The sequence below is a fragment of the Dipodomys spectabilis genome, unplaced genomic scaffold (assembly GCF_019054845.1).
Source record: "Dipodomys spectabilis isolate Male_0828 unplaced genomic scaffold, ASM1905484v1 ptg000075l, whole genome shotgun sequence".
Classification (NCBI taxonomy): domain Eukaryota; kingdom Metazoa; phylum Chordata; class Mammalia; order Rodentia; family Heteromyidae; genus Dipodomys; species Dipodomys spectabilis.
In genome coordinates this window covers 12,838,199-12,861,276 of record NW_024870752.1, presented here as the reverse complement: position 1 = coordinate 12,861,276, position 23,078 = coordinate 12,838,199, and the positions used below count along the sequence as shown (strand labels likewise).

Below are 23,078 nucleotides of genomic sequence, written 5' to 3'. Positions count from 1 at the left end.
CAGGGTAGGAGAAACCGAATATAAGTTATTTTCAGACAGACTTTTGTGTTTTTGGCGAATTGGCCTGTTCTGCAATCTTCCTACCTATTCTTCCTGGGATTCCAGGTGTACACCACCAGGCCTAGCTTAATTGTTGAGATGAGGCTCCGATAACTTTTTACCCAGGCTGGCTTCAAAATCACAATCCTAGTGGGTCACCAGTGGCTCACTCAGGAGGCTGAGATCTGAGGATCGTGGTTCAAAGTCAACCCAGGCAGGAAAGTCTGTGAGACTCTTATCTCCAATTAACCACCAGAAAACCTGAAGTGATGCTGTGGCTTAAAGTGGTAGAGTGCTAGTCTGAAGCAAAAGAGTTCCGGGACAGCGCCCAGGCCCTGAGTTTAAGCCCCATGACCAACCAAAACAAAACAACAACCAGAACAAATCCCAAAAAACCCAACCCACAACCCTGCCAGGCACCAGCGGCTAATGCCTATAATCCTAGCCACTTAGGAGGCTGAGATCTGAGGATTGCAGTTCAAAGCCAACCCCAACAGGAAAGTCTGTGAAACTCTTTTCTCCAATTAACCACCAAAAAAAAAAGGCAAAAGTGGAGCGGTGCCTTAAGTTATGGTAGAGTGCTAGCCTTGAACAAAACAGCTCAGCGATAGCACCTAGCTATGCCTAAGACAGGTACCAAAAAAACAAAAAACAAACAAACAAAAAACTACAACAGGCCTCCTGAGTAGCTGGGATTACAGGTATGAACCACGGAATCCAGCTTGAATTCCAAATTCTCATGGGAACATTTACTCATTTACATAGTGTCCATGGCTACCTGTGTCCTCCATTGACTGGGGTGCAAGCAAGGGGGATAACAGGACCTCTTCCCTGGACTAGACTACATTCAGCCTCCACTTAGCCCCCTTCCTTACTAGGTCTCAACTTTGGGCTTGAATGTCCAGTGCTAATAGGATGTCTCCTAAGTCCCTTTACATAGAATTCCCTGTGCTCTCTGGCCATTTAGCAGCCCTAGGCCTTGTGCACCAATCATCTGGCACATTAAGTGCATGGTCTCCATGCTTACGACCAATAGCATGCCTGGCACTCAAGGCCAAATTGAATGGAAGGGAAAAGAAAAGAAAAACTGATGAACAGATTGCTCTAGAGAGATCCTCTAAGGATGGCGCCTGCTCCCAAGGACAGCAATCACACTGGCTGGACACACGACAATCACCTGTAATAATTGGATGCTCTGGACAAGTCTAATGAAGGGCTCAGTACAAGTGTTTATTTAATGATTACCTCTCACTCATGCATAGCCTTGAGAAATACAACTTAAACTGTGGAAAGTGCTTGGCTTCCTTTAATGGGAAAACAAAATGCTCTGGGCTGGAGGTAAGGCTCAGGGGTAGAAGGCTCCCCTGGGAATGGAAGGAAACAAGCAACCTACAGCTTCATGTGTTACAAATAAAGTTTTATTGGAACAAATTCATGCCCGTTCCTTTGCATATTTATGGCTGCTTTTGCTCTGTAGTAGCAGGTTTAAATAGCTGCAGCAGAGCCTTTGCAGCCTTCAGATTCTATATGTAGCATTTACCATCTGGCCTTTTCCAGACAGGTCTGTTGGTCTTGCTCTGGGGTATAAGCTTGATGAGGAGAGGAATGGATGGTGCGGCCCTCGTGCCCCAGGGGCTGCAACACTGAGGCTCACTGCAAGAGCTCTCATGGTGGTTTATGTGTGTGGTGTCAGTTGGATTATTTGGGGTGTGAGAAAAGTATGCTGGAGATCAAAGCCAGGAACCCGGGTTGACATACACCTATCACAGACAACATTTCTATTTGTATTACATAGGACCAGCACCAATTTCTTAATGTCTTGATCATGGGGGTTTCTTTATGTATGGTTGAATCTATGCTTTAACAATATTGTAAATCCAAATAAATAAACAAATGAAGCTTAATAAAAACTTGAAGGAACATCAGGTCTGGTAGGCACACCCTATAATCCCAGTTACTCGGGAGGTGGAGGTAGGAAGATCGAGGCCAGCACAGGGGAATAAGTAGTGAAACCTTGTCTCTAACACAAGACAAGTACGGTCGAAGTGGCAGCCACAAGCTTGAGACCCTGGGTTCCTCCACCAGGACCGACAAACAAAATCAAATATAACCAAGAAAAATAGGTAGGAGTCTAGAGCCTGGCAAATGAGAAGTCCTCTGGTTCATAGCAAAGCACTGAGCCTGGCATCAGAAGGACAGAGTAAGAATCATGGCTCTGCCATTAGCTATTTGATGACCCCAGGCATAGAGCAATTCCTAGAATCTTCGTTCCTTCCACCACAAAGTCCAAATACCACTCCTGCCTTCTGGTTTGGACAGGTGCTCTGGCTGGAGAGCAACTGGACATGTCTGGGGTAAGAAGCCATGGGAAGCTTGCAGCACTTCATGGCTTGTTAGAAATAATGAGATAACAAGCTTTGCTTCTTGGGAAGCTCAGAAAGGGAGGTGCATGGTTCTAAGCTAGCCGAGGCAGGAAAGTCCGAGAGACCTCCACGGAGTGCAGCCAGGTGCAGCAGCACCGGCCTGTCATCCCAGTAATGATGGGAAGCCGCAAATAGGCGGATTATGGTCCAGTACATACTGGGCTGGAAATGAGACTCCATCAGCATCACCAATGCCTACTTAGCAAATGTGAAACCCTTTCTGTCCCCAGTACAATCACAAAAGAAGGAATAAAGGAAGAAAAGAGGGAGGTAAGGAAGAAGAAAGGATAAAGGAACTGAAAGTCGGGGAGGCTTAGGTTGACTGTGCAGACCAGGAAATGACAGTAAGAACACAGCCTGCACTGGGCTTTAGCTCCTAGCGCACTGTGGCTCTGGCGCTGGAGGCAGGAGCTGGGCCCAGCCCCTGTTCCCTCCAAGAGCTGTTTTCCTTCCTAGTCCTGGACTTTTCCCTCTGATTTTCCACCCCCATCTGTCATCTTCATGGAGGGCTCTGCCTTCTGTCTGTCCTTCAGTGCAGCAATCTACCCACTGACCCTTCTCACACTCCCTCCTCATGCAGCGCTTCGAAGCCCAAAGTACACTCTTCTAGAATGCACGTTTCCACACAGGTCTCTTGCTCGCACTCTGGGAAGCCCACATCTGCGTGCTGCCCTCTGCCACCTCTGCTCATTCCCGCACCCCTCCTCACCTCTGAGACTCGTCATCTGCACCTACGCAAGGTCCAGGCTCTCCTCTCCCAGCTGCCGGACACGGCTGGGACATGGACAGCTCTGGGCCCCACTGTTCCTCAGAACCTCAGTCTCTAGAATGCCGCGCCCCACACCCCACCCCAGGGCTCCCTGAGTCCGATCCGGTCCTGCATCTGGCCTAACCCTCGCAATGCTCACTCCCGTCAGATCATATTCCATCACTCTGAAACCCACTGGCATCCCACGGGGGCTGCAAGTCAGATACACACGGGGTTCAGAGACTTGGCAGGACGCGTGGCAAGAGCCTATCAAACTTATTTGGATGATGTATTAAAATGATGCATATATATATATATATGTATATAATAGTTCATGTTATGCACATGGCTGCTTGGAAGAGGAGCCCTGGCGCTGTGGCCTGCTTACCTTTCATTCTTTTCTCTCTCCATAATGCCCTCCACCCCTAACTCTTCAATTCTGGCTTTTTCTGCAGGTTCCTGAATACGCTGCTTGCTTTCCAGACTTTTGTGTACGAGCTGCACCTTCTCCTTGCAATGTCCTATTAAGGTCTGATAGTCTGAGACTCCGCTTGGTAACACCTGAAGTCTCCTGAGCACAGAAGTCGCTTGTGGCTTTCAAAGCCCCCAAGCCTCCCCCGATGGAAGTCTGTCACAGGCTCTGCCCTGGCGCTATTCCAGCCTGGCTCATTACTACATCGACACAACAGTGACCACACGGTGAAAAACACAACATGCACACTGCTTCCTCACGCTTGTGCATTCTGAAGCACAAGTGTGGGATACATTTGCACACACTCTTGCCAGAGATCTCAGGAGTGTGTGCATTCGTGGGGAAGTGGTGCTGGCTGGAAGGGGAAGGAGGGGTGGTAGAGACGGTGGCCCCTCACGACGTTCGCTCTGGACATGCTGATAGGGCAGCCGTCCAGCAGCTGATGGTCCCCCTTCCCCGATGGACTGGCAGTGAAAGGTGAACACGAAGCTGGTGTCTCCTACCGTGATTTTCTTGTGATCAGGAAACTCGAGGCCGAAATAGTCGCCTTCCACAAGGTTGAGGTGGCTGCACACGGCATCCAGCAGCACCTTCCCCGGAGCCCTTTGCTGGGAAGAGAAACAAGCGGGGTTATGACTTCTACGTCAGTGACAACGTGCCAGGCCACTGAGTCCCCAAGTCTGTGCCCCACACAGCACACAGCTCGCCACTAACCCCGGCTTGAACCCGAGCCCAGGCCCCGCCACAAACCTGCATACAGCTCCCTGCCACCCCTGTCCTTGCCCTCCTTCCGCATACAGCTCCCTGCCACCCCTGTCCTTGCCCTCCTTCCGCATACAGCTCCCTGGCACCCTGTCCCTGCCCTCCTTCCCTTGTATAGTCGCAGCTTTCGGTTTTGCAAGTCAGTTCCCATGCCCTCCCATACCCCATCACTGCCTCACAGCAGTGTGGCAGATTTGCAATCACTGTTGAACCAGATCTGAGATATTACTGGCACCCAACACCAGTAAGTTTTACCTGAACTGGGGTTTGCTCCTTGTGCTGGAAAGTTCAGTGGGTACTGACCAATGAATAGAGACATGTCTCTCCTACTACCATGCCAGAGAGAACACACGTGTCACAGGAAATGAGTTCCCCCTTGAAAGTCCTCCACAGTAAGCTGGGGACAGGGCAGAGGGGACAGAAAAGGTGAACAAATGCAATAGTGTACTCATTGGACACTATGTTGAAAATGAACTGTACAACTTGTGGGTGGGGACAGGAAGGAAAAACTGAGAGTGAGGGAAGGGGTGACATTGTCCTAACAGAAATATACTCATTACCTGACCTATATAGCAGTAGCCCCTCCGTATGCCACGATAATAAGAAGAAGGAGAAGGAGAAGGAGAAGAGAAGGAGGAGGAGGAGGAGGAGGAGGAGGAGGAGGAGGAGGAGGAGGAGGAGGAGGAGGAGGAGGAGAGAAGGAGGAGGAGGAAGAGGAGGAGGAGGAGGAGGAGGAGGAGAAGAGAAGGAGGAGGAGGAGGAGGAAGAGGAGGAGGAGGAGGAGGAGGAGGAGAAGAGAAGGAGGAGGAGGAAGAGGAGGAGGAGGAGGAGGAGGAGGAGGAGGAGGAGAAGAGAAGGAGGAAGAAGAAGAGGAGGAGGAGGAGGAGGAGGAGGAGGAGGAGGAGGAGAAGAGAAGGAGGAGGAGGAAGAGGAAGAGGAGGAGGAGGAGGAGGAGGAGGAGGAGGAGGAGGAGGAGGAGGAGGAGGAGGAGGAGGAGGAGGAGGAGGAGGAGGAGGAGGAGGAGGAGGAGGAGGAGGAGAAGAAGAAGAAGAAGAAGAAGAAGAAGAAGAAGAAGAAGAAGAAGAAGAAGGTCCTCCTAGTGCCACATGCTGGTGGCTCAAGCCTACAATCCTACCTATTCAGGAGGCTATAATCTGAGGATCAAGGTAGTTCAACACCAGCCCAGACAGGAAAGTCTGTGAGACTCTGATCTCCACCAAAAGGCTGGAAGTGGAGTTGTAGCTCAAGTGGTAGAATGCTAGCTTTCCACAAAAAAGCCTAAGGCCAGCACCTAGGCCCTGAGTTCAAGTCCCAGGATCAACATACATGTGCAGGTGCGCGCGCGCGCGCACGCACGCACGCACGCACGCACGCACGCACACACACACACACACACACACACACACACCGAGTCCTCTATGCCCTGCCTCATTTCCCCCACCTACCTCCTTACTGTCTCTGCAGCTGTTGTAGAGGTCTTGCTGGAAATTAGGATTAAGGCACACAGCTCTTCCAGACCGACTCCTTTCACTTGCTGGTGGGGATGCTGTTACTGCATGGTTCCCTTCCTTCATTTCTTTATTTTGTGCCAGTTCTGGGGCTTGAACTCGGTCTGGGAGCTATCCCTGAGCTTTGTGCTCAGAGATAGTGCTCTACCACTTGAGCCACACTCCACAATGGGCTTTTTAGTGGTTAATTGGAGGTAAGAGTCTCATTTGACTTTACCATCCAGGCTGGCTTTGAACCATGATCCTCAGATCTCAGCTTCCTGGGTAGCTAGGATGATCCACATGGTATGATGCACATGGCATCTGGCCTCACTTTCTTTTATTGATGAAGAATACTCTGTTGCCTGGGCGTCCCAAAGTTTCTAAATTCACCTACTACAGGACATCTTGGTGGCTTTCAAGTTTTGGTAGTTAGGAGTAAAGCAGATACAGACATTTATTTGTGGTTTGGTGAAAATGTAGATTTCAGCTCACAATTCCAGGGTTTTTTTGGTTTTTTTTTTTTCCAGCTGTGGGGCTTGAACTCAAGGCTAATGCTCTACCACTTGAGCCACAGTGCCACTTCCAGCTTTTGAGTGGTTAACTGGCAATAAGTGTCTCATGGACTTTTCTGCCCAGGCTGGCTTCAAACCATGATCCTCAGATCTCTTGAGTAGCTAGGACTAGGATTACAGGCATGAGCTGCCAGTGCCTGGCTGAGGATTGTTCATTTTGTTTTGTTTCGTTTTAAATGACAGTTAAAATCATGACTCTGTGCCTTTCTTCTCCCCTACAGCATTTACAGCTTTTGGCTGGCTGTATGTGTGGGGATACATCAATACTAGGGCTTAATCTTAGGACCTTGTGTTCTTTCTTGACTTATTTCACTGGCACTCTACCACTTGAGCCACAGCTCTACTTCCAGTTTTGTGCTGGTTAACTGGAGATAAAGTCTTATAACTTTGTTGTCCTGGCTGGCTTTGAACCTCGATCCTCCAATCTCAGCCTCCAGCACCCAGCATGGCTTTCTTGTAGAATTCTGCAGCACTTTATGCAGACTCACACCTACATTATCCCCACATAGAAGGCAAAAGGCCAGACTTTATCCTCTATCCTGTGGGGCCCATAGGCTAAACAACGTTTTAGGAATGAATAAATACAAGTTACATTTCCAACTGAGTCTCTGTCCCCAATTAATATGTGACGACTTATTCATCTTTATATTCCCATAGTACTTAGCAAAGTTCCCAGTATGCAGTCACTGTCCGCTGTTCATGACCTCCATGTCCTGAAGGGGAAGGGAAGATTAGATGTAGGCAAGAAACCCAGTTTCTACCCCCAAAGAGCTTAGAACCCTATGCCTCAGTATCTCTTCACTGTCTAGTAGATTCCTAACGATGCACTGATAAGAAGAATCAAACTCCATCATGTAGATCAAACACCAGAAGGCAAATATTATAAAGATATCACTGTCCACAGTTCCTGTTTCCATCCTCATCTCCCCTCTGTAAGCGTGCAGCACTTAGGAACTAATTAGTAACCCGGCTGATGGTTAGAATTGAGGCCTGACAAGTTCAAGAAGGGACATGTCCATCAGCCTGTCCCCGAAGGGCCAAAAAAGCCAATGAGAATATGGTAGTGTTGAACATGACACACTTTTTGTGATCATGACCCATTTTAGCCACTGTTCATGCCATCATCTCCTAGCTAGGCCGACACAAGGATACAATGAGCTGCTCCATGGAGTCCCTGGTCCTGGGTGCAAGTCCTCACGTCAGTCTCCAAAGAGCTACATGGCCAGCTGACACAAACCACTTACTCATAGACTCCCTCTCACCATGGTAACTCGGTCAATATCTAGCTATTAATAAGAATTTTATAAAAATGTGTAAGGAAATGAGAAGTTACAGAAGAACTCCTTTTTATTTTTTGTTTAAAAGGGAAGACCAGCCAGATGCCAGTGGCTCATGTCTGTAATCCTAGCTACTCAAGAGGCTGAGATCTGAGGATCACAGTTCAAAGCCGGCCTGTGCAAGAAAGTCTGTCAGGATCTTATCTCCAATCAACTACCAAAAAAGCCAGAAGTGGTGCTGTGGCTCAAGTAGGGTGCTACCCTTGAGCAAAAACGCTGAGGGACAGTGCCCAGGTCCCTGAGTGCAAGTCCCAGAACTGGCACAAAAAAAAAGGGGGGTGGGGAGGGGTGAGACCAAATTCCAGTTTCACAGTCCTTTCTCACAGTTCTCAACATCGTCTATTCGTACAAAAATGAGCCACCAATGACCAGCCTGGCTGGCAGGCATACCCGTTTCCCAAGGAATTCCTGGAATGCAGGAACTGGATAACTTCATCTAGATTTACAGACTGAGAAACGAGACTTTTATAGCGCAACTCTAAAAATCTAAACAAGCAGAAAGAAATCAATATACAATGGCTGTCTTTTATGGACAGTTCATGAGAAGAGGGAGAGTTAACAGTTAAATGGGTCCTTTGCTGAGAAAGAAGAGCCTTTGGTGAACATATCACACACATCTTGGTAATAACGCCAGGCCTATGGAGGCCAGGAGCTCTCAGCGTGACCACAGCAGTGCCCACACCATTTTCTTTCTGTCCTGGGCAGTGACTGGCATCCTAGAACGGCAGCTTGCAAGCAGATGCTTGGAGTCTAGCTAATAATGTCAAACTGGGTCTCCCATCTTAAAAACTTTATCTTCAAATATAATCTCTTGTTCAAATGCTTATAGAAAATGTCTTTTCTACACTAGTAAATTTTTTTTTAAACAGGAAGACATCAACTCTGAGAGCTTTAGAACTCCTAAAACCTGCAGGATAGAAGCGTGCGGAGTACTGTATGAGCTCCCGGGGGCACACTGGTGAAGTTCAGGGATAAAAGGAAACTGAGCAGCAGTGGCTCACGCCTGTAATCCTAGCTACTCAGGAGGCTAAGATCTGAGGATTGTGGACCAAGAAAGTCTATGAGACTTTCTTTCTTTTTCTTTTTTTTTGGGGGGGGGGATGTCCAGTCGTGGGACCTGAACTCTGGGTCTAGGTGCTGTCCCTCAGCTCTTCAGTTCAAGGCTAGCGCTCTACCACTTGAGCCACAGCGCCACTTCTAGCATTTTTTCTTTTTGCTTATGTGGTACTTAGGAATCGAACCCAGGGCCTCAGGCATGCAAGGCAAGCGCTCTAGCATGCAAGGCAAGCGCTCTACCACTAAGCCACCTTTCCAGCCTCTCCTTTCTTTTTTTGTTGGTTGTGGGGCTTGAACTCTGGGCCTGGGCACTGTCCCTCAGCTCTTCAGCTCAAGGCTTGTGCTCAACCACTTAAGCCATAGTGCCACTTCCGGTTTTCTGGTGGTTCATTGGAGATAAGATTCTCACGGCCGGGGGCTGGGAAGGTGGCTCAGTGGTAGAGCACTTGCCTTGCATGCTCAAGGCCCTGGGTTCAATTCCTCAGCACCACATAAGAAAAAAGCTGGAAGTGGTGCTGTGGCTCAAGTGGTAGAGTGCTAGGCTTGAGCTGAAGAGCTGAGGGACAGCGCCCAGTCCCAGAGTTCAGGCCCCACGACTGGACCCAAAAAAAAAAAAAAGAATCTCAGGGCGTTTCCTGCCTAGGCTGGCTTTGAACTGATCCTCAGATCTCAGCCTCGTGAGTAGCTTGGATTACAGGCGTGAGCCACCTGTACCCGGTTCTATGAGACTTTTATCTCCAACTAGCTACCAAAAAGCTGGAAATGGTGGCAGAGTGCTAGCCTTGAGCACAAAAGCTCTGGGACGGTGCTCAAGGCCTGTGTTCAATCCCTACTACTAGCATTAAAAAAAAAGGGGGGAGGGACTTAATAGCATTATAAAGGGCAGGATCCGAGGGCTCAGCATTAACATACCAACGTGCAAGTGGACACTGTAGCCTAAAATGCCTGCAGACATCATGCAAGATCCCATTTCCCTTTTATAGGAATTAGTAGAGCGCTATCTGGGTGCTACAGAGCGGCAACTGGACCAGGAGGGCTCTGAGTTCATGAAGGGTTTAGCTCACTGATGGATTCGTAATTTGATGGTATTATTAACAGGAGGTGGTGGTCACTGGGAGACCCGCTTTTGAAGGGCATACTTGTCCCTTCTCTGTGGCTCTAACTTCCTGACTGCCATGAAGGAAGCTGGTTTGCTTTAGCATGATCCCACCACCATCATGCTCTCTCTCACACAGGCCCAAGGACCAAAACTTTTGCAGCCATGAGCCAAGATGAAGCTCTCCTCTACTAGCACCTCAGGCACTGGACCACAGTGTCAAAAAGTCTGACTCCCACAGGGTTCTAAGAACTACCTTATTCCCTTTGAAGGAAGCAGACACAATGACCTCACAAACTCAGTAGGCCCGACCTTTTACAGGTTCGCCCACCCCAACCCTGCCGTGCTGAGGACCAGCCCTCCAACACAGAACCCTAGGGTTCTAGACAACTAAACAATGGAATATTCTTTTTTTGTTTTTTGTTTTTTTTTGGGGGGGGGGTTTGGGTCCAGTTGTGGGGCCTGAACTCTGGGCCTGGGCGCTGTCCCTCAGCTCTTCAGCTCAAGGCTAGCGCTCTACCACTTGAGCCACAGCACCACTTCCGGCTTTTTTTCATTTTTGCTTATGTGGTACTTAGGAATCGAACCCAGGGCCTCAGGCATGCAAGGCAAGTGCTCTACCACTGAGCCATCTTCCCAGCCCCAACAATGAAATATTCTTCAGCCTTGAAAAGTAAACAAATTCTGTCACATGATACATCACAGCTGGACCAGGGGACACCATGCCCATACGAAGCCTGTTGAAAGGGAAAGTTCTAGAGATGTTGGTGGTGATGTTTAACCAACAGTGGAGAGGCTCATCACCCAAGTGAAGTACACACTTGACACAGCTAAAAAGATTATATTTTATACTATGTAGATTTTATTTTATTGTCGGTCGTGGAACTTGAACTCTGGGCCTGGGCGCTGTCCCTCAGCTCTTCAGCTCAAGGCTAGCACTCTATCCCTTGAGCCACAGCACCACTTCCAGTTTTCTGAGTGGTTCATTGGAGATAAGAGTCTCACAGACTTTCCTACACGGGGCTGGCTTTGAACCACGATCCTGAGATTATGGTTCCTGAGTGGCTAGGATTACAGGCATGATCCAGCCTGGTTCTATGTAGATTTTATCACAATAAAAAAAACTCTGCAGTTGGGTTGGGGGGTATTGGGAGATGGTGGTGGCACACCTGTAATCCCAGGTACACATGATCCAGGTCAAGTGGAAGAAACCCTGATATAACCTAAATATAACTTAAAACCAAGAGCGCTAGAGACAGGGCTCAAGTAATAGAGGCCTACCTAGCAAGTATGAGGCCCTGAGTTCAAACTCCAATATAGCCAAAGATAAACAAAACAATTTGAGCAATGGGGTAGGTAAAAAAGAGGTACCTGAGTCTGAGGCCAACTTGGGCTATAAGTTAGCAAGACTCTGCAACCACAACAACAAAATTATTATTATGGAGTTCCTCTGCCTTAAACATACATTTTTAAGGCCAGGTACTAGCTCACAGCTGTAATCAGTCCTAGCTATTCAGAGGGCTTCGATCTGAGGATCGAGGTTCAAAGTCAGCCTGGGCAGGAAATTCTGATCTCCAATAAACCACTCATACAAAGCCTTAAGGAAAAAGAAGCTTCAGGACAGGTCTGAGTTCAAGCCCTAGGACTGGAAAAGTAAGCGAATAATTTTTTAATACTTCTTTATACATTTTTTTCTAAGTGGGAATAAATAACTGAAGAATGTGTCTCACAGGTGAAACAACTGAATAGTGGTCAGAACACAATCTGTTAACATTTCTTTTAAGAGTAAGGAAAAAAGAATTCTTTTCTTTTCTTTTCTTTTTTCTTGGTCCGGTCGTGGGGCCTGAACTCTGGGCCTGGGCACTGTCCCTCAGCTCTTCAGCTCAAGGCTAGCGCTCTACCACTTGAGCCACAGTGCCACTTCCGGCTTTTTTCTTTTTGCTTATGTGGTGTTGAGGAATCTAACTCAGGGCCTCAGGCATGCAAAGCAAGAGTTCTACCACCGAGCCACCTTCCCAGCCCCAATTCTTTTCATTTCTTGCACCACTACTGTGGCTGAAACTCAGGGCCCCAGGCTCTTAGTTGGCTTTTTATCCACTCACGTCTGGTGCTTTTTACCACGGAAGCCATGCTTCAACTTCTGACCTTTTGCTGGTTAATTGGAGTCTCTCAGTCTGTCCTTCCTGGGCAGTTATGAACCACAACTCTCAGATCTCAACCTCAGGAGTGGGTAGGACAGAAGCACCCAGCTTTTAATAGTGTTTTAGTATGTCAGATCTGAGGCAGATAAACGTTTTTCTTAAATGTCAACAACTGTACTGGCAGTGGAGCTCCATCTCTAAGGCTCTTCTTGCATCTAAGAAACCATAAGTCTTCTCAAGCTCATGTTCTAGAAGTCTTGGTACAACCGTCTAAGAAACCATGAGTCTTCTCAAGCCCATCTTCTAGAAGTCTTGGTACAACCATCTAGAACTATTCTCTTTATCAGAGTTCAAATGATAATAATCATGGTTTACTTTGGAGAATAAATTGGCGATTAGCCAAAGTACCTACCTAAATTTTAATTCTTTTGGTATCTTGGCTGCTTTTTTCTTATGCTCCATGAAGCATTTGGATTTGAACCAGATGGCTCTTTCTATCCTCTTCTCCTTTGGAGCTGGCTCTTCATAGGACCCTGTAAAAGCAGCCTCGGGCACTTGATATTCTTGTGTGATGTCTGGAGAGCGAGCTCTGAATGCTAAATGGTGCGCACCTTTGCACACAGCTTCGAGCAATGCAAAACAGTGGGTCCAAATTGTTTCCGTTTATTGTGCCTTTAAACCTTTCCCTATGCCTTTGGGTTTTCTCTACTGCATAAAGTTTGATGCAGGATTATTTCTATTTTACTCTTCTATAAAGGCACGATTCTCTCATGGGTGGAGGTGTGTTCTCCCTCCCTCTCCCCCTACCACCTCAAAGAACCAGGCTACTTCATCTCCTACTTGCTGGAGCTCACACGTCACCTTCCAGAAATTATCTTAGACACACAAATCTCTAATGATAATATCTGCCCAAGCTAACCAAACTACAATCTACAGAAGTTGGTCTCTGGCTGGGATTGGCATTACCATGACAACCAGAACTGGCTCTCATCCAGCAGAAGGGACAGGCTTCTCCTAAAGGCCTTATCCCCTCTTCTGACCATCAACACCTTTTAGAATATTGCTTTATAAGCCAGGCATCAGTGGCTCACACCTGTAATCCTAGCTAGTCAGGAGGCTGAGATCTGAGGATCGTGATTCAAAGGCAGCCCGGGCAGGAAACTCTGTGAGACTCTTATCTCCAATAAACCATGCAGAAAACCGGAAGTGGTAGCTTGCCTTGAGCTGAAGAGCTGAGGGACAGCGCCTAGGCCCAGAGTTCAAGCCCCATGACCAACCAAAAAAAAAAAAAATGTTGCTTTACACCACAACCCACTCACCCTCAACCACTGACCTTAGGACATTACTACCTCACAGATTTTCTTATAATCCTTTAGCACAATTTTTTTTCTGGCGGGCTGGGGTGCTGGGGGCAATAAAAGAGGTTGAATTCAAGGCCTTACTCTTCATAAGCAATCATAAGCCATACCCTCCTGGACCTTAATCCTCCTATTTATGCTTCCTGTGTAGCTGGCATAATAAGTGCATGCCAGCCACCAAGCCAGACGTTCAGATGGAACTCACTAACGGTTTGCCTGTAATGTTCTTGAACTATGAGCATCCTACTATCCTGAGTAGCTGAGATTACAGGCATGAATCCTGACAGGATTTTTGTTACTGCTTATTATTATTGTTTTTTTTTTTTGGGGGGGGGGTCTGGACATGGGGCCTGAACTCTGGGCTTGGGTGCTGTCCCTCAGCTCTTCAGCTTAAGGCTAGTGCTCTACCACTTGAGCCACAGCGCCACTTCCGGCTTTTTTCTCTTTGTTTTGTGGTGCTGAGGAATCAAACCCAGGGCCTCAGGCATGCAAGGCAAGCACTCTACCACTGAGCCACCTTCCCAGCCCCATTATTATTGTTTTTTATGTAGGGTCTTGCTATGTAGGCCAGGTTGGCTAGCCTAGAATTCAGGATCCTCCAACCTCAGCCTCCAGAGTACTAGGATTACAGGAGTACACCACCATGCCCAGCTCTTTGGCCAGATGGACACAGGTTTGAATAACTGTGGGCACATTTATCCAGGGAGTATACCTGTGTTGGGGGTTTGGGGACTAGTATGGAGGGAAGTGTCTAACACTGAATAACTGACCCAGATCATTAACCAGCTAAGTCAGAATAGTTGGGAAGTCTATGCGACTTCATCTCTAACTAACCAGCCAAAAGATTAGCACAAAGCCATTGCCAGGCCAGACTCAATACAAACTGGATCCGTGTGGCTTGTCACCAGTGTTTCCAGACACCCTGCTAAAATGACAGGAAAAGAATGGAAAAGAATTCCTAGAAAGAAAACTTGAAAAAGGACAGCAGGTGAGAGATTTCCCTAGAATCGTGGAAGATGACAGAGAAGGCAGCTGAAATCTAATTACAGAGGAGAGGAAAGGAGAATCAGCAATGGGAAGTAAGGCCAAAAACACAAGAGGGTCCAGGTCCTGCTGGTAATATAAGCTTCCTGCCCAGGCCAGCTTGGACCACAGTCCTATGTTTGCTTCCCTAAATAGCTAAAGTGACAAGCATGAGCCACTGGCTCCTGCCATTGGCTGAGATGGAATCTTGTAAAGGTTTTGTCTGACCTAGCCTCAAACCTCCACCCTCAATTCTCTGCCTCCCCAGTGGCTAGGATTACAGGCTTCAGACACTGTGCGTGGCTAGCAAGCTTAGTTTTCCTGAATGACCAAAGTGATGATCAGAAGAATTACACAGCAGATCCATAAGCCAGAACCAGAGCCAGGTATTACCACTATCAAGTTATTATGGGCTGTGTGGAACACATGCACTGCTCTTTCCAATATCCTCAGTGGGGCGGGGCTGTTTACACCAGCATCACCACCGACAGGTGAGTGGCACATTGTGGCCATGATACCACCAGACTCTAGGAATTGTTCCGCTCTATTACAATCCTGTAATAGAGCATCTGGTAGATGGCAGAGGCAAGCTACCATCTGTGCCTTCGTTTCTTCCTGTGTGACATGGGAAGAATGCCTGTGGAGGATTATTATGAGGACTCATGGACTTGGCGTAGGCCAGTGAGTTCTTCTGGGTTTCAGCGACGGTGATGATGATGATGATGATGACAATGGTGATGATGACAATGGTGATGATGACAATGGTGATGATGATGATGATAAAGGAATAGAAGAAAAGGAGGAAGAGGATGAAGAAGAAGAAAACTAACAAACAGCACACCACGTGGGACCTCTAAGACTGGAAAGTGATCACCCCAGACAGGAACTAGAACTTGACGCTCAAGCTCCGAGGAAGCAGAACAAGGCTCCCATTCTGTCTTACAAATGCAGCTCCATGCTCAGGCCGGCCCGTCAGCGCTGCCCACAATCGGCCTGATTCTTCCTCCTGCCGCCGGCTCTCCGGGCGGCCACACCACCTTCCAGGACACACTGTGTCCTTGTTCCCTCAGCACTGAGCCGCAGCCTTCAGAACGCTCAATAAACACACTGCAGATTGAGTTTCAGAGTCGCTGGCTGCAGGACACGAAGAGAATGGCCCCTTTCAAGGGCTCCCCAAGATCCAGGAACAGGACAGCCACAGTGCTTTCCGTGCCCGGCAGCTTCTTCCTGCATTCCAAGGCTGTGAGCAGATGTGTGTGCGTGAATGTGTATGTGTGTACATGTTCGTGTGCATATGTGTACATACATGCTCGTGTGTGTGTGTGTGTGTGTGTGTGTGTGTGTTTAGGTATGGGGGATGTCTACTGTTTTCTTACAAACTTGTTAGGAATGAAGCAAAACAAAGGACTATGGGTGGGAAAATTCAGCTACTCAGAGTCAAGAGTTTGTATGTGTCTGATCACTGAAAGTAAATGAATTAAAAACCTGTCAAATTTATCACTATGGGGGGGAAAAAACTTTTAAACCAAGCAAATATGAGGCCCTGAGTTCAAGTCCACACACACACACACACACACACACACACACACACACACACACACACACACACACACACTGGCAGGTGCTATGCTCAGAAGGCTGAGATCTCAAGATGTAAGTTCCAAGCCCACCAGGGCAGACAAAGCCAAGAGACTCTTATCTCCAATGATCCAGTAAAGAGCAAGAAGTGGAAGTGTGATTCAAGTGGTAGAGTGCTGACCCTGAATGAAAAGCTCAACAAGAGTACACAACCCAGAGTTCAAGCCCCAGTCAGTATTGGCTTTTTCACTGTGTTATCAATTTTGGAGAAAAGCAGTCCAGCTCACCGTGATGCATTGGCATTGTGCAGAAAGTAAGGAGATGTGAGGCTTCGTTGTCATCATCATATACATGAAGGTCTTAGCTACTAGGGCTGATTGCAGAAACTAAACCTTGCTTGACATTCTGCGATTTGATCCATACAGAATAAAAGACCACACCAAGAACAAGTAGAGCAAGCATAACAAGCTAGGGGAGACAAGAAAGGAGACTTCTGGCAACAGAAATCTTCCCATTCCCTTGGTATCTATTTTTTATTTTTGATTGTTAGTTTGGTCAGTCACAGGGCTTGAACTCAGGGCCTGAGGGTATCCCAGAGCTTTTTTGCTCAAGGCTAACATGCTACCACTTTCTTACTTTGAGCTACAGGGACCACTTCTGGTTTTCTGATGGTCAACTGGAGATAAGAGTCTCACTGGCTTTCCTGCCCGGGCTGGTTTTGACCATGATCCTTAGATCTCAGCCTCATGAGCAGCTAAGATTATAGGTATGAGCCACTGGCACCCAACCTGTCTAGTTTTGCCTCCTGTGTCATTCTAATGATCCAGGACCCACAAAAGTGTATTCAATCTAAGGTATCTGGATTTTCTGTAAAACAACAATATCACCCACTTTACCTCCAAAAATGCCAGTTCCAAAGAAAGACGCAAAGAAGGTGAGTTACTAAACTTCACCTGATGTTTGAATTGAAAGGGCAAGACTGTACAGAATAAAAAAATCAAACACAATCACAACTCTCATCTTTCTTCCTGCTCTGACTTTGTCTTTTTTCTTTTTCTTTGTGTGTATGTGTGAGCATGCGCACACATTCATGCATATGTGTACCAATACTGGGGCTCAGGGCCTGGGCACTCTCCCTTAGCTTTTTCACTCAAGGCTGGTGCACTACCACTTGAACTACGGCGCTACTTTGGCTCTTTTGCTGGTTAACTGGTGATAAGAGTCTCATCGACTGTCCTGCCCAGGCCAATTCTAAACTACAATTCTCAGATCTCAGCCTCCTGAGTAGCTAGGATTACAGGTGTGAGCCACCGGTGCCCAGCTCATCTTGTTGATTTTTAACCTCTCTACATTTTAATCCCTGCAAACTGACATGTATTTTCTCCTAGGTCATTAACTTCTTCACAGGGCTTGAAAAATGAGAACATAGAAGGTTCATAGATTGGGAAATGGAGTTCATAAGGTCCACCAACAAGAAAATACTAAACTTGGACGTTTAACAGAGTGACTGTTTCTACATGTGTAGCAACAAGACAATACAATGGCACACGAGACTGCAGACTCAGGAGACTTTATGAGTGAGTGTGTAATGACCATGCACACAGCAGAGCCACAAGGCAGTCTACTAGAAGGAGCAGAAGACCCTTTCTCAGTAATCAACATTTTTTTTTTTTAAACTGTAAGGTCAATCTGGGTGCTGGTGGCTCACGCCTATAATCCTAGCTACTGTGGAGGCTGAGATCTGAGGATCACGGTTCAAAGCCAGCCCTGGCAGGAAAGTCTCTGAGACCCTTATCTCCCATTAATCACAGAAAAAGCTGGAAGTGGTGCTGTGGTTCAAGTGGTAGAGTGCTGCTATAACCTTGAGCAAAAGGAGTTCAGGGACAGCACACAGGCCCAGAGTTCAAGCTCCAGGACTGGCCAAAAAAAAAAAAAAAGTGAGGGTCAGACAAGCAATAAGCCACAGTTCTGGAAGGTAAAATGGAGTGCTCAGTTTTTCACTACACGTTCTATGCCAGGATTTACTTTTGGATTACTTCCAGAAAAGCAAAGATTCTGAGGGGTGTCTAGACGGCACGGGTATCTAGGCTCAAGAGCATCTCCGTCCTCAACCCCACACATGCACGGGCTCACAGGGGAAAACATCCACGCACACACCGTACCTGCTCCTGACACCCGGGAACTGGATGGACACTGTGCAGCTGCAGCTGACCTTCATTTTATTTTCTTTTTTACTCCTTCTTGCATTCATTTTTGCATTTTTGAATGCCAGCGTGAATTTCTTTTCTTGACAATGTTCGTTAATTTCCCTGCCTACCTTTTACCCCGTCCCTTAAGATGTTCATCTGACATACCATGTTTTCCTTCTCAATCAGCTCTATCAGAACAGTCATCAGAGAGGCTGTTCACACTCACCACATCAGCTGTTCTCTGGACACGACAGGCACATAGTCACCACAGGACCTTTGCACAGGTACATCCTCTTCTCCGATTTCTTCATGGATATTTTCCTCCTCTCTTTCTCATCTTTGCTCAAGTAGCAGCTTCTCAAGAAAGCTTATCCGGACCACCCTAATTGACGTAGCAATTTGTGCCCTCTTATTCTGCTTATTTTGTTGTTGTTGGTTTTTTTTTTTTTTTTACTTTTCATTTCATGTGTCACTTTCTAATCCCCCAAGTAGCGTACCTGTAAATGCTGTGTGTGCTCCACCAGAGCGCACATCCCGAGTCGGTGTTCATAAAGATGTGTGCAATGGATAAACGAACCATTTTAAAGCCCTGATTCCATGGAGAGGCCGTGACAGCAGTCTTTAACCAAAAAATAAAAATAAAAAATGAAGTGGACCCGAGACTCTAAAGCCAGCTGGAGAATTTTTATTTCAGGAAGTTGATGCAAAAGGCCTTGCAGGAATGACAAGCCCACGCAAGGGAAGACACGCAGAGGAAAGCGAGGATATTGTGTTAGTGTTTTGTTCTGTAGGGCTGGGGAGGGAACCCAGGGCCTCCCCAAATCCTCAGCCCTCCAGGACAATAACCCACTGGTCAGGAAACCCGTCAACCTGCACAACAGCACGCATACGAGCCACGTGACAGTCGCATGTGGAGATAAAGAGCTATCAGTGACAGCTAGGAAGGTGCTCGTGGTGGGGCCTTCCCCTCAAATGAGCACGCATGTGACCACCAGGTGCTGGCTTTTCCTGACTCAGTGTCCCCGGAAGTATCTGGAAGTTCAGATCCTTTGGGGCAGGGCCACTAATCACACAGTGCGCCCTCCCGTGATCTTTCAGCCATGCAGTATGGGAAGGGACCCGGACTTGGTGCACGCACTGCTAATTCATACTGGTCTTCACTTGTGCTCGGCTTCAGCCTTAGCCTGGAGTGGAAACCTTGTATCACCTACGACCTCCATGCTTCACCTACGCAGGTATTGTTTCTGCTCAGAGTGAGCAGGGGAATGGGAGCAAATGAGACGTGTGAGGAAAAGAATGCCCGGAGATAATGCACCCTGCAGGAAATCCTGCCCGTGCTAAATGAAATTTAACAGCACAAATCCTCTACAATGCTCCAGTATCAGGCGCGCACGCACACACACACACACACACACACACACGAGATGTATCTGAAAAAAATAATGAAAGTAAAACAGTAGGAGCTCACTTAAAAACTTAAAATATGCTGGGAGCTAGTGGTTCACACCTGTAGCTACTTAGGAGGCTGAGATCTGAAGATCATAATTCACAGCCATCCCAGGCAGAAAAGTCCCTGAGACACTTATCTTCAATTAACCAGCTAAAAAGCTGACCATGGAGGCGTAGCTCAAGTGGTACAGTGCTGACCTTGAGCAAAAAGCTAATGGAAAGCACTCAGGCCCTGAGTTCAAGCCCCAGTACCAGTACATACATGTGTGTGTATACACACATACACATGCATATACACACATTCACACAGTCCAAAAGTACCTTTAAGTCACCTATGATTGAGTAATACTTGATCCATTCATTTTCAGATATGACATCCAACAAGAAACCTACATAGGAAAATCCAGTGTAGCGCACTTCCCTGTGGTATAGTGTGTACTCATCACGAGCATTCTGTTCAAATTCACACGCAATCACATTCCTGCTCCAAAATCAAATTAAAATATCAAAGAGAAAAATAAGCATATGTCTAAATGAGGAGTCGATCATCTGTTGGACATTAAATATGTCTGAAAAGAAGAAGAAAGACAATTGGACATTTACCCAGGGATTACCCGGCTGGGTCTAAAGTCTGACTGATACAGACAGTGGAAAAAGATTTAATCTGAAAGGGTTGGATCTGCTTCTCATGGTGGTATTTCCTAGCTAACCATGCAAGAGGACTTGAACATATTTTATACAGCGATTCTGAAAGAAGTTAGAGATGCAAGTACTAGACTAGTACTAGGCTGGGCATGCTATTTTACAAAAACCACTGTGAAAATTCTATATTGTTCCCTCATTCCTAAAGACATGATTAGTTCAAACTGCACTGAAGGAGGAGAGAAATCTCAGGAACAAGTATGTAAAAAAAAGAATTTTTTTTCAGAGCTTGAGGAAAGGGAATATAGTGGCGTACACCTGTCATCCAAGCTACTGTGCAAAGTATGAAATAGGAAGACTGGGGTTCAAAAGCAGTCTTCTCTTGACACATGACCCAATGGAAAAATTTCTAAAGTATTTAATTCTATAGTTAGCAGGGAGTCAAGAATAGCCATGAAGATCCAACAGAGATAACACACACAAGGTTTGTTTTTCCACTGAATACCCCTAAGGCTGTTTTAGGGTATTAGATACCCAGGTAGTTTCTAAACTTGGGGATTTTTTTTTCTAAGACAGAAAACTCATCTATATGCTTTGGTTGACCAACTCTATGAATACCAAACCAGAAAATCCACAAATATTAAGTAAATATTCTTAAGAGAATATGCACACAAGAAGTGTGTAGCAATGCCTCTGATATGTTTGTTTAATTTAGAAGGTGACTGTGAGTTCACAGCTACAGGATGGATTTGTGAGACAGACAGACCTGGTGTGTTCCAGGTTTTAACATTGGAACTTACCCCCCATCTTAGGGAAGGGCCTGAAGTAGCACTGACTAAATAACTAAACTTGTTTAGCTTTGCCTAAATTCAATCCACAAGCAGAAGAACCAGGCAGAGCCTGAAGATCCCCAATCACCCCTTCCAGGAGCACTGCCTAAATGACAGGCAAGCCAGTGATGCAACAGACGGCCACCGCAAAAGTCTTATTATTGCTGTAAAAACAAAATACATATTCCTGGAAGTACTGTTTTTGATACTCATGGAAAGATGGGCTGATGAAATACAGAAATGAAGCAGTGTCTTCTACTTCAACAGCAAATGCATGATCTATAGAATTAACAACTAATTTTACCATAATCTTCCTTATACATATACCAACCACCATAAGAAATCTTCATTATTTTCTACAGGTTCCCCCCATCCTGTCCCCAAAAAGGGTCCCGAATAGCCTCAACTGTTTCTACTTTGTGTTTTCTAACAAATTTGGCTATACATTCTTGATTATTTTATTAATGCCTCAGAAGAGTATTGAGACATGGCCAACAGGCAGAACTTCTACCCACCCATGATGCCCACCACAGATGAAGGAAGGGTCCTGAAAGCCAGTGGGCAAAGAAGCCCAGGATGGAGGTGCTAGGCATTGAGGCCTGACCTCCCCAAGGATACTAACGCACCCAAATGACAAGAGAAGAGGAAGTAAACTGGATGGAGAATAGTCATAAAGACAGAGGCTGCGCAGGAGTCTTGGAAAAACACCAGGTGTGGTGAACGCATTTGAATCACAGAAAATAGGCCAGGGAGTCCTTTTGTTTTTTTTTTCTAATAATGGCAAATAATTATTACCTTATTCCTTGCCAAGACATTAGAAAAAGTTCTCCAAGGGCATTGTTTTAGAAAGGAAACTGCAGAAAATGTCAGATCATAGCGTTCGGGCTGAAGTGATGGATGATGAATTTCAGCACTGCAACGACTTGCAGACAGTCACAAATGCAATGTGAAAACTTCCAGTACCAAGCTTGCCCACTATAAAGTAAATTAGCAGGAACTGTGCCTTCTTGTCCACGTCGCCAAAACACATACACTGGCTTAGAACTGGCAAGCTTTCCTCACCAGTGAGAAAGTCTTCATGAAAGACTAGGTGATAAAATGGAAAACATACAGAGAATCAGGATTCACATGCAACCGAGAAGCCATGTGCAAAACCAATATTATGCTGGGCACTGGCAGGTCACACTTTCCAATTAACCTGTAAAAAGTCAGAAGTGGAGGAGTGACTTAAGTGGTAGAGCACCAGCTTTAAGAGAAAAGGCTAAGCAAGATTGTGCGGCTTTGAGTTCAAGCCCCACTACTACAAACACACACACACACACACACACACACACACACACACACACACACACACACACACACACCCCTTCATTATACAAAAGTTTAGTGTGCAGATGAAATAAAGAAGTACTTAACCCTTACGTCTCACCTAAAGAAAAAGAATTTCCTACTGTATTTTAAAAAATCACTAGCCAAGTTACAAAATCATGGTTTACATTTGCCTCTTTGGATATAGCTCAGTTCTGTTGAAACTAAGATGTGGAATAGTTATATAAAAAGATGACTAAATTCTACTGTAGTTCTTAAAGATTTAATTATTCAGAAGTTAATTTCCTAATATGGGCTTTTAAAACTATTGACATTAGAAAAGACAAAATTATGGAGTTCTGAATTCTGGAAGTATTTCTCTCTAAAATGTGAACAAAGTAAAATGTAAATAAAGCAATCTAAGATGCTTTTGCTATTACATAGTAGTAAAATGAAAAGTCAATTAGAAGTTTAAGCCCCAGTAATGGCACAAGGAATCTTCAAGGTAGCCTTCAATAATTTCCCTTTTAATGGGACAATGTAGAAAATATAGATCTGCATACGA

General features: G+C 46.2%; 1 protein-coding gene across 1 annotated transcript in view; it reads right to left on the bottom strand.

The window, feature by feature from the left end:
* Positions 1-23,078, bottom strand: part of Farp1 (FERM, ARH/RhoGEF and pleckstrin domain protein 1) — a 233,550-nt gene that overhangs the window by 78,613 nt on the left and 131,859 nt on the right. The window contains exon 3 of the mRNA XM_042682639.1: positions 4,186-4,290. Within this exon, the coding sequence (XP_042538573.1) occupies positions 4,186-4,290 (105 nt within the window). The remainder of the gene's footprint in view (positions 1-4,185; positions 4,291-23,078) is intronic.